Source organism: Rattus rattus, chromosome 3 (assembly GCF_011064425.1).
Source record: "Rattus rattus isolate New Zealand chromosome 3, Rrattus_CSIRO_v1, whole genome shotgun sequence".
NCBI lineage: Eukaryota > Metazoa > Chordata > Mammalia > Rodentia > Muridae > Rattus > Rattus rattus.
The window spans coordinates 43738404-43750775 of record NC_046156.1 but is presented as its reverse complement, the minus strand read 5'-3'; the positions used below and the strand labels follow the sequence as shown (position 1 = coordinate 43750775).

At 40.7% G+C, this 12372-nt stretch overlaps 1 protein-coding gene across 1 annotated transcript in view; it reads right to left on the bottom strand.

Annotated features, from left to right (window-relative positions):
• Slc30a7 (solute carrier family 30 member 7) overlaps nt 1-12372 on the bottom strand; it is a 64689-nt gene that overhangs the window by 25503 nt on the left and 26814 nt on the right. Inside the window, exons 7-8 of the mRNA XM_032897441.1 lie at nt 9201-9251; nt 5992-6127 (exon numbers count right to left, since the gene is read on the bottom strand). Of these exons, the coding sequence (XP_032753332.1) occupies nt 5992-6127; nt 9201-9251 (187 nt within the window). The remainder of the gene's footprint in view (nt 1-5991; nt 6128-9200; nt 9252-12372) is intronic.

The window sequence follows — 12372 nt, the reverse complement described above, 5'->3', positions numbered from 1 at the left end:
CTGCCCTCAGATCTTCTCAGAAAGCTAGTTGGAAAATGGTGTTGGACTGACCAGTTTTTACCTCTCAGTATAGTGTCTTTAAATATGACTTAGATATGATTTTTAAAAAATGTAACTCCTGGGTAATGATGTCCAATTCGTTTTTTTACAAAATGAAAACTTACTCAAGCAGCAGATGAAGCTCTAAGAGACTGTTTTCTTCTGTCTCACACTACCCAAAGAATAGTAAATGGAGCCACTTGAAAGGCAAACCACAACGGAAATTGTTAGGGAACGCCTAAAAACATTTCTAAAAGAGATACAATGCCTACAATCTCTTATACCTGACTATATGAAGATAGAGTAGTTTCCTATGTGTGCTTTTTGCTTATTATAAAGCACAAATAATTGGAATCAATTAGTTTGCTGAAACTGGAGTCCTGGTCCAATCCTATCTGTATGAACAATGACTGTGGCCGGTAGCTTCAGAGAATGTCACCTGCATAGCAGTTTGCTTCATGCACAGCCCCTCTAGTTCTCATCATTGCTGAAACCTCTAAAACCTGCCCTGAAAATGAGTGTTTTTCCCTCAATCTGATAAGAAACAAATGTACTATTTAAAAACTTCTTATACAAAACAGGAGGACATTCTTTTGTCTACCAAACTTTTATTTTACATCTACATGACTATATTTTTGTTTTAATGAGTACAAAACACAATAAAGATGATAACTGGAAAGCTTTAGAAAACTGATAATAATACAAGTCCAGCAGGCTTCAGAAACACACTGTAACAACATGCATTGCTGTGTCTGTGTCCTGCTGTGTACCATCATCAAACACAGGGCTTCCTTTCATTCGAGCGGTGAACGCAATCACACTAAGTCAATGGATCACTTAGAACTTGCAACGACACAATCACATCCTCAGCTTTCCCCTTCCTTCCAATGCCAGCTTTACTTGTGGGAGGGGAAGGGAGCGAACCACTGTGAACTGCACCCGATCCATTTCCAGGAACTAAGATCATTCTCTCCCTGCAGCTTCCACTCCAGCTCTTCACTGAGAAACAAAAGTCACCACCACAGTACAAACCGGTACCCAGAAATTCTCACTCTCTCACTGCTTGGGCCAAAAAGGTTGGGAGAAAACCAACTGTGGGAAAAGACCTTTACTGTCAGGGAAAACTGAGTCTACATAAATGAGACAGGACAGAGCAGGTTTGCAAAGCACACTTTACCTGGACAACATGACACAGAAAACATAAAGACTGGAAAGAAAAATACTCTTTTCATTTTTCTTGCTGTAAAACCCAGGCTGGCCTCAAACTTGAAGTGTGCTCCCTCGGCCTCCCCGGTGCTAGGACCACAGGTACCCGTCACCATGCCCAGAGTCTAGAGGCTCAGTGTTATTCCAGGAGGGAAGTCTTGTGAGTGGCATGGGGCCCCTCTATGCTGCGCATGGTGTTCCTTACACAAGCACAGCTTTACAGGAAATGTAATACTAAGCTGGTGCTTTACATAAAGCTTAAGATTCCTCAAGTAGGCTTATGGAAGATGGGGGGGCATCATTATTTCTACTTTTATCTTGCTGTTCACCCCACATACTCCCACTGCACACGCCACACCTCCCAACTAGGAGAACTAGGGGCACATTTTTGGTTACTCCCCTAGGTCACTGAAGAATGAGCAGCTGTCCTTTTGGCCTTGCCACCTCTACTGCTTTCTGCCTTTCCTCTTGGTTTAGGTACTCATGCGGACCACCATCCTTGGGTTTCTATACAATGCTTTTCCTCCACCCCACTGATTATAACTCAGACCCTAGCTCTCCATTTTAAGCACGTCACATTTTTATTTTATGTGTGTGAGTGCCCTACCTGCATGTAAGTAGCTGTATGTGCGTGAGCATACACACGAAATCAGGGTATAATTTGTGACGTACCCATCACAAACAGGCAGGGAGCTCACTCAGCTAATTTCTATAATCCCTTACTTTATACCCCGTTATAGTAACACTCATCTGGAAAAACTGCACATCTATTAAACCCAATTCTTTGTATCATTCTATAATATTCACCAAGCAGCTAAATAAGACGGGAGGACAAACATCCATGCTATTTGTTTCTATTCTGAATTCATGGCCACAAACCTCAAAGTGGGTCCTGGGTGCTGCCCAGCAATCACGGTTTCCACCTTAGTGAAAGGCTGCCTTGTCTTGCTGCACTGTGCTGTGCCTGGCCTATTATCTCCTTGTATAGCCATCTGCTTTACTGACTCCTGGTGCGGGTAAGGGCCTTGCTAAGTGATCAACTGCCCAGCTAAGTAGGTACTACAGCGTCAACTCTCAGATACACTATAGTTACTCACTGTCCCAAGGGGGTAAGGTTTTAATAGCCACATCATATATTCCAGTAACGAATTATATTATAATCAGAATACCTCCATTTCTCAATATGTTAAGTATATGGAAACTAAAAATTTTTGGAAATTGAACAGTTTTGACACAAAACTAGAAAGGAGTTACACTTGTTATGATTGACTTAGGCCGCTCAAAGCACCATACTGAAGAGGGACTGCTGTTAGGCCAGTTTCAGAAGGAAAGAGCCACAGACTATGGGACACTTCAGAGAAGGAAGGAGTGGTGTGGTGGCACTGCTGCCAGCTGACCCCTGGACTGTGACTTTCCGCTGCTCTGTTGGCGGAGTGATAACAGCAATCCTGCGTCTACACCCCCGCCGCCTACAGGAGCCCCCACATCAGTACTAACAAAGCATCTCAGGCCAGCAGTGAGCAAAAACAGCTGCTGTCTACAGTGCCTTCAAAAGGGAGGGAAAGCACTGCTCTGTTCCAGTCTTCCCTCAGTGACAACCCCATCCATCCCGGTAAGAGCTTTAGGCACTGCCTTGGCTCCCGTTCACTCAACCCTGGCCCACACATCCATAGCCACGAGCAAATCTCATTCGTTCTACCCCATTTTCTGGCTTTATTCTGGCTTCTCCATTGCTTGATTGGACCTAGCTACAGTGGCCTCTCCCCTGTCCATTATGGAATCTTCTAGATGCTCCACTTGTTTATACTAGTACTCCTTGCAAGCTAGGTTAGAATAGCATCTTTCTTTTATTTTACTCGATTTATTTATTAGAGTCAGGATCTCACTATGTAGCTCTGTGTAGCTCAGAACTTGCTTGAGGGTGAAGTTGACCTCAAACTCACAGAGATCTCCTTGCCTCTGCCTCCCAAGCGCTGGGATTAAAGGTGCCACCATGCCCAGTTAAAAACTATTTTTAAAAAATCAAATCAGGGGGTTGGGGATTTAGCTCAGTGGTAGAGCGCTTGCCTAGCAAGCGCAAGGCCCTGGGTTCGGTCCCCAGCTCCGAAAAAAAAAAAAAATCAAATCAGGAGGCTGGAAAGATGGCTTTGTGACCAAGAGCACTTGTGCTTAGTTCCCAACACCCAGCTGGTGGCTCACTCTATCTGAAAATTCCAATTCCAGGAGATCTAACAAGCTCTCTGGACCTCAGCAAGGCACCAGGCATACAGGCAGGTGAAACATGGTACACAAACATACGAGCAGGTAAAACACTCGTGTACATAAAATAAAATAAATTTAAGCAATACAGACCAGGGTAGAAGGATGCAGACGAGTGGTGGGTGTCCAGCACCACAAAACAAAACATATAGAAGGGCCACTCTGCTATGATTTCCCACTGTACTTGAATTAAATCCAACCTTCGAGTGCTGTAATTTCCCCTGGTGTATTTCTTTAGCTTCACCCCAAACCACTCTCCTCATCCGCCCTGTGTTTCGGCCATGCTGGCCTCTCTTAGGGCAGGTGGGGTTTTGTGGGTTTTTTGTTTTTTCGTTTTTGTTTTTAAACCAACTGGTCCCTAGACTAGAAAGCCCTCCTGAGACTAATATTTAGGACTGCAGACTTCCCATATCATTCAGTCTCAGATGACATCTCAGTGACCAGCATCAAGTCCTACCTGAGGACAATATAATAATCATATCAGCTTGTCTTAATTTATTGACTTGATTGTCTCTCCCGTATCATAAGATAAAATCAAAATAGTAGGGTTCTCAGGCCAATAAAAGAAGCTACTTGTTGAAGATGGTATATAAAGATTCTTTTAAAAACGTATTCAACATTGAGGCAAGATAAGTTCGTTGTGTGCATATGAATTTTTCCATTATTTATTTTTTGCTTGCATAATAAATGAGTAAGAAGATAACGAAAAAAAATCCAAGTTGGAAATAGAAAATAGAATAGAAATAGAGGTTTTGCACCTCCTTAGGGTAAAAAAGCCTAAGTTCTTCCAACTCAAATCTGAAGCGTGCCAACTCCTTTGCCAGAATAGTAGGACATTGATTCACCCCTCCGCCTCCCAGAGCTACAGAAACATAAGCTGCGTAGATGCTAAATGCTTCAGAAGGGGGCTTTGGTAGAAGGTGCTACAAGGAAGGGCTCTACCCACCTTGACAGGCAAATCAGGAAATGTTCCCTGCAGGGTACTATTAAGATGGCATTTCATGGGAAGGACGTGGGGTTGGGGAACACATATTTATAGGGCTGAGGGAAAGGGTGTGTCATTAAATGCAGAAAGAGCTGAGAGAGGAGACATGAGCGGGAATGCAGGGGCTCATAGCACATTCAGGAAACTGGAAAGAAACAACTCACTAGAGAAGACAGACTAGAAGCGGGGCAGGAGAAAGGGAGGGAGGGGGAGGTTAACCATATCAGAAAGTCTCATTAAGGATTCTTGAATTTTAAGAGTCAGAGAAGGATATAACTGCGGTTTATCACATAATCCGCATCAAAGAAATATCACTGCAGCATGACAAGTCTAGTGGAAGACAGAGGGGACAAAGAGGCCATCACACCAAATCACAACAGCAGGGGCCAGAATTCTGGTGACAATGAGTGGAGACAAAGCAAAGAGGATCATACTCTTAAATAACCATCGGGAGCAACTAACACTATACTACACAACACGACAAAGTGCCACTCAGGACACCCGCAGTAAGACAGGTAGTCACAGAACTGAGCAATCTGTCGGGAGTTGGTCACATCCAAGCTAACTCAAGAGAGTGTGGTAAGACCTCCAAATGAAGAAAAGGCATTCTGAGCTTTAGAAAGCCTCCAAACACCACCTGGTTCCTCGTGCAAATAGTTAAAGAATAATCTGCATGTTTAAAATATGTCTATTTTTAGGGCAGAAACTGAAAACAACCACTTCTAACTTTAGCACTGCAATTCCACAGCAATCTATTCCATCAATCCTAGTCAAGGCTGAGTCAGAGTCTTGCAGTCTTACTTCTAATCAGCATTCATCTCACTACAAAAGCTTCCACTGACAGCAGAGATTCTGAGAAATGATAATACTCCAACTGAGACACATTATGCAAATTTTAAAATAATCAAATGCAGCAAGATAAAAGAATATGGTTCTACTTTTTAAAATAAAAACGAAGCCAACAATAAAGTTTGTTTTAGGACAAAGGATTTTAGATGATAATAATATTAACTACACAATGTACTGCAACAAGCGGTCATTGGCGATGGACGTCCCTACACATAATGTCTTCAGAAAGCACTAGTACCATGGTAGGTGAGCAAAGGAAAGAACAATGAAATGGTAGAGTTCAAGACGGTCTAGCAGGAGCAACGTTCATACTAGGGTTTGACATTGTCAGATCTTGATATAAACTATAATATTCAATGCAGTTTACATTGCCAATATTTTATTCTATAGCTAGAGTGTATGGTTTAAAATTTGAATTATGATCAACAAATTACATGTCAAAAATTAAAAAGAAATGTTAAAACTCCAGGCAAGATAGAAATGGGAAATGCACGAAAATGTGAAGAGGTAAAGAGAATTTGGATAGGAACTTGTTTTAAAGAACAAAGGGAAGCCCACATGAAAATCTGCACTGAAGGTCTCCAGCCATTAGTTTTGCTGTCGCCTCCCTCTCACTCGGTAACAGACAGTAAGCATACAACTGGACCACTTACCTTACAACTATAAGAATGGCTATAAGAATCGAACAGATAGGATCTGCTATCATCAACCCGAAATTCTGCATCATGATGGCGGAGGCAATTACACCAATACTCCCAAGTGTATCTGCCAGAATGTGTAAAAATACACCTAGGAAGAAAGCAGAGCAGAGATCAGAATAATGAAAGAGGAGGCTTTCTTAGGGCTGTACTCCTAAGAAATACAAATCAAAGGAAAAAGTCCATCAGGAAGAGTGCTGACTATGTAGTAACTGGGTAGCAGAATGTTTATGAACGGACATAACTGTTTTCACATTGACCTGTTCAAACATCTAACTGGCAGATTCTGCTCAATCTCATAGGACAATAAAAGGGAAAGAGTAGAGAAAATTAGTTTTAAATGTTGTTTATGAACATTGACCCTTAGTTTAAAAAAGGTTAAATAATCTGTTCTGGGAAGGAAAGGGCACCATGTTTTAAAAAAAAAAAAAAAAAAACTGGTTAAGAAAGCATTTTAATTTTGAATACATGTACACATAGAGCCCTCTGCTGGTGGTTAAAAATATTGCTTTAGAACTATAATTTCATATGGACTGGAACTCTACTTAACCTGACATTAATTATCCAAAACGTTCCACTAACTAAATTCGTTACTATGCCCAAATTTACCATGCAAAGAGGCAGTTTCCTGACTATGACGAGAAAATACATATTGAACCTTTGAAATTAAGTACTAAGTAAGACACTGGTTAACTGCTAAAGAACTCGAACACACTATTAAGATTAATAAGTAACATCTGCCTGGAAAACCATAAAAATGTCAAGAAAGAAATTACATATGCAATTCCTTTTGAAACTACCTAAGACAGTAACTCATTCAACATGTAGATCTTTAATGAATAAAATTTATCACAAGGCAAAACAGTCTATAAACATAAGTATCAATAAAACCAAAACCAAACAAAAACATAAACCACTGGTCTTCAATGCAACTGCTCTATATGGAACTGGTACGATGGCAGATATGTGACCAGCTTAGAAATTCCTATCACAGTCCCTGAACAATAAAAAGTAAATGCGTGCCAATTAAAACTGAAGGAAACTTTGGAGCAGCTTAAAATGTGAACACTACTGAGTCACATTAAATCTTAACATTGCTGGGAAAAGACACTTCACCTGCCACTGTGAAATTTACAGCAGGTCACAGCAAAACGCACTCCGGCCTTACACCTCCTACTCCTTTTCAATCCGTGCAGACCACTCTGCAGAATGTTTTACATTTGTGTGTGGCGTGTGTGTAAATGTATGTGCAGACCGCAATACATGTGCAGAGGACACAGGACAACTTGTGGGCTCCTTCCTTCCACCATGTGGGTCTGATGACTGAACTCGGGTTGTCAGGCTTGGCTGCATGTGCCCTTACACGGGCACCTCGCAGGCCCCAGAGTTGTTCCATAACAAGTGTTATTGTTTGGGCAAATAAAAATGAAATGTATGTGTCTACTGGTAAATACCTGTAAATAACAAGCTTCTCTACAGTACCTTAAATACCAAATAATAAAATGTTTATGTATCAAAACCACTTTGGTTTCAAAAACTAAAAATGAAAAAGATGAATATAAATAAATACAATTGAAAATCTCTACATTACAAACTCTTAAATGTAATAACACAGTTTTAAGCTTTTGTATTCTCCAATCACTGGTAGAAACAGAAATAAAAATAGTTCTGAACAATGAAAAAAGGGGGAAAAATCATTTGTTCATTTTCCTGATGTTGGAAAGTCCCTGCCTGCATGTAATCCTAGCCAGAAAGAGGATTTTAGTAGCATACATCATTACTACTTTATAGTAAATATTCATGAAAAAGTCATTGAAGAAATATATAAAATAGGTTTAACTCACAGAAAATTGAAATCTTACAGCACTTGTAATATACCAATGGTCTCACACGTCTAAAATTTGGTACACTAAACTGAAGATAAAAACTGCATTAGCTCGAGGGGCTCATGCGTGAGTATCTGTCGAGCTCTTGGGTAGGATAGCTTTTATATCAGGAGTAGCAGCTACCCATCGGCTTCCTCCAGGCCTTCCTGAGACCAACAGGCTCGTGCATTTCAGAAATATGAATTCATTTTCATAATAAATTGTACAAAAGACAATTGTATAGAAGGCTATATCAAGCTTTTCTTCCTACATTTATGTTGATTTTTCATAAAATATAAGTTATTATCAAAGCCAATGATAGCACTTGCTACGGCTGCCTCAAAAATGTACAAGGCTCTTTTAAAAGCAATGCCATACACTCTGCAAATGGAAAACTGGTGATAGAGGCAGCCAAAGCCTTGCAGTATAGAAATCTCCTTAGTAATGGAGAAACACAAACAGTAAGAACTCAACCTAGATACAGTGGAACAAAACACATGCAGGAGAGGCTGGATCTGAAGCCACTGAGAAACCAGACCAAAGTCGGTTTAAAAAGCCAGAAGCAGGGAGATAAGAACCTAAAAGACTTGACAATACAGTCTAGGGGAAACTGAAAAGGATTGGTTTACAACCCAGAGGACAGTATCAGAGTTCACAGACAGACGGGTTTTCGCTAGCTGGTGTCACCTACGGAACACTAAGCTCCTGTTTACGTATCAATAATTAACGCTTTCACAGATGATAAAGGTCTCACTGGGTTGCATTCTGAGCTCTAAATTTTCCTACAATTTAAGAACATTTGAACGTTGTTCTTAGAAAACTGTAGTAATCCTAGGGAAGCAAACACACTTCCTTGGAGTCACTGTAGTCCTTACCTTTAGCAGTTTTCAATTTCTTGTATTTTTAAAATTAAGCCTCAGAAAACAGCCAAGTGACAAAATATCACTAATATACCCAACACAAAATGTGAGTGTGCATGTGTGTGTGAGTGTGCATGTGTGTGTGAGTGTGCGTGTATGTGCGTGTGCATGTGTGTGAGTGTGCATGTGTGTGCGTGTGCATGTATGTACGTGTGCATGTGTGTGAGTGTGTGAGTGTGCATGTGTGTGAGTGTGTGTGTGAGAGTATGCATGTGTGTGTGCATGTGTGTGAGTGTGCATGCGTGCATGCATTTTCTAGGAAGGATAACACTTACAGTATTATTATCATGCACTAATTTTTCTTAAAGGAGAACTCCGGGCAACTGAGAACCATGAAGCCAGCTTCATGAAACAAGAAACCCACAACTGCTTGACATACCTTGTAAAATCTGTCTGCTGGGTCCTGCTGTTTCTTTGAAGGATGGGCCATCTGTAGAGAAATAGTTGAGTTATTTTAAAACATCTCTTCAACTCCTGATCCAAATGTTTGCAATTCAGAGTCCTTTATGCTCAACTGTATGGTGGATGTATGAACATACAGTCATAGTAGACTTATAAAATTATTTTTTAAATTAATCAAGTAATTAGATACAGGTGAATTTAGTGAGGACAATTTTATAATGTAACAGGTTATAGAATATTCTAGAAATTATTGTACTAGAAATAAAAATCACATGGAATTCAAAAATGTTGTGAAAATCTACCAATATTGTACTAATGTAATACCTTCTAATACTTTCATAATTGGAAACCTCACAAAGAATGAAATTACTACTTGAAGTTTGACGAGGTCTGTGACTGAAAGTCAGGCCTGATAGCAGGTAGCTGTGGAACAAGCGGCTTTCAGGACCACTGCGCCTGTGCCACTTTCTACGAAGACAGAAGAAGCAGCCACTTTACTACAGCCCCTGCCTTTCATCATGTGAACCACCCATTTAATTCCATTGTCCACAAGGGCCCAGTAGCAAAGTTCCTGCCAGAATGTGCTCTGTGTGTACTCAAAAGGCAGACAGGCCGTGTAGCATAGCCCTAGAAGGCGTAAAAGGATTTTAGGCGAGCTGTCAAGTAAGCACCTGTGCAAACACTTGTTCACTGCTGACTTACTTTGTGGGAAAGGCGAAGAGGACAGAGGATGATGTATGTATGCGACATAATGACACGTGCTGCCAAGCAACATGCAAAAAAGTAAATTTTAGATCAGTCCCATGTTCAGTAGGTTAATGTGTGTGTAGGGGGGTCCATTCTCCTAATAAAATTCCTTTTGGAGAACACAAAATTTTCTTCCTGATGAAAAGAAAAATTGCTATAATCTCTATACTTAACTGCGTCAGAGACTACTAATCAATCTTACAATGAAACAAAACCCAAAGAGATGGGCAGCATTTGTTTGAAAGGATCAGTAGGGGCCAGACGAGCTTTGTGAGTGAGGACTCACTGGCTGGAGGCTGACAGCAGGCCTGAGCACTGCAGCAGTGAACCAGTGGCTGAGCGCTGGGCAAATGCAGCAGAGTAAAGAGCAGGCCAGCGTCCTCCACAGGCAGTCAAACGCAGAGCCACTGTAGAACTCTAGCGTCTGAACTCCCAGATGTATGAACGATCTAGAAAAGTCATTATCAACATCAGTGTCTTGAAAGGGATAGTCGACTGACAAAACCTACCTCCAATTAACGTTGAGTTAAAAGTCCTCTTTTGTACCCTGACTTGTAGGGTATTTGTGGCAGAAGCTGGCTCGATAACTGTTCTCTAAACTTGTTTCTTTTGCCTCCTGAGTCTACAATGTAACTGTTTCCTTTGAGAGTGCTGTGCTGGGTTGTGAATAAAGATGTACAAGACATACCCTCTTCTAGGGGCTGGGGAATGTCTACAAGGGGACTGCAGAGGAGCCACTGGGCTGCCTGCTGCATGACTGGCTTAAGAGCTTTAAAAACGGGGCTGGAGAGAGGGCTCAGTGGTTAAGAGCACTGACTGCTTGCTCTTCCAGAGGTCCTGAGTTCAAATCCCAGCATCCACATGGTGGCTCACAACCATCTAATGGGATCTGATGCCCTCTTCTGGTGTCTGAAGACAGCTACAGTGTACTCCTATACATAAAATAAATAATTAAAAAAAGAAAAAGAGTTTTAAGAACAACACCGTCCCTCAGTGTCATACTCCAGGAACTACAAACCTCAGTGAGATGCAGAAGGGTAGTAGGCAAAATAAAATCAAGGGACATTTTCTTTCATATCCTATTGCATGATGTAATGGTCAAATTCTAGCTGTTTTACAATTATTCATTTGTTATGTGTGTCTGCATACATGTGTATGCACACACTCACGCACATGGAAGTGAGAAGACAACCTAAGGCATTGTTGTCTTTTTTTCACCATGTGGAATTTAAGGATCGAACTCAAGTCATCAGACTTGGCAGCAAGCATCCCTTAAATACTGAGCCAGCTCACTGGTCCAGAATCCTAGCTTTTTAATTCATTATTTACTGTGATTTGTTTGTGCCTCAATTAATGAGGACAGGAGCTACATCTGCATCAATAGACTATGAGAAAGTTATAAAAGCTAACACATATAAAATTCTTAGAATGTGGTCAGTATCCATTGGGCCCTCAGGATAACTGCACTGCCATACATACTAACTGAACTCCCACAAAATGAATGAAACTGAGCAACTTTTAAAGCTTTTCTCAACTCCAAAGTGTCTATTTTTATCAAATCTAAACACAAAGTGTCTTTTCTAGTAAATTAGGTAAAAAAAAAAAAACAACTTTAACCTCATTAACCTTAGCACTTGGGAGGCTGAGGGAGAAGTGCCAGCCTGGGCTACATAGTAAGTTTTGGGCGGCCTGCACTCCAGAGTGAAATCCTATCTTGAAGAACAAAACAGAAAAAAAGGAAATAAATAAAACAAAACAAAAAAACCTTTAATTTAGAAATATATATCAAGTAAAATACAAGTCATAACTAACAGAATTTGAGATAAAACTACTTTAATTGACTTTTTCCTTAATGACTACAATAATTCTCGTTAAAAGAAAACTCTGAATGGGAAGTATTAGTTCTCAGAGAAAAAGAAAGTTAGACTTATAGAATATGTATTTATTGATTTATATATCATTTCTGTATGTGGTGTGTCTACACATCATATCCATGTGTGTGAGGCCTGAGGTCAGCCTTCATGACTTCCTGCATCTTTACTTCTTGAGACAAGGCTTCTCACTGATCCTGAAGCCCATCTACTCAGCTAGAGTCCAGTGGTTCTCAACCTGTGAGTCATGACCCCTTTGGAGGTGGTATATAGATACCCTGCATATCAGACATTTACATTATGATTCATAACAGTAGCAAAACAACAGTTGTGAAGTAGTGATGAAATAATGTTACGGCTGGATCGCCATGATATGAGGAGCTGTACTAAGGGTGACAACATTAGGAAAGTCATGAGCCACTGAGCTAGACTGCTTCAGGGAGCCGTCTGTGTCTACTCACCCAGGGGTGGAGATGCAGAACCACTACCTCCTGCTCCCAACATTTGATGAGGACATTGAGGACCAAACTA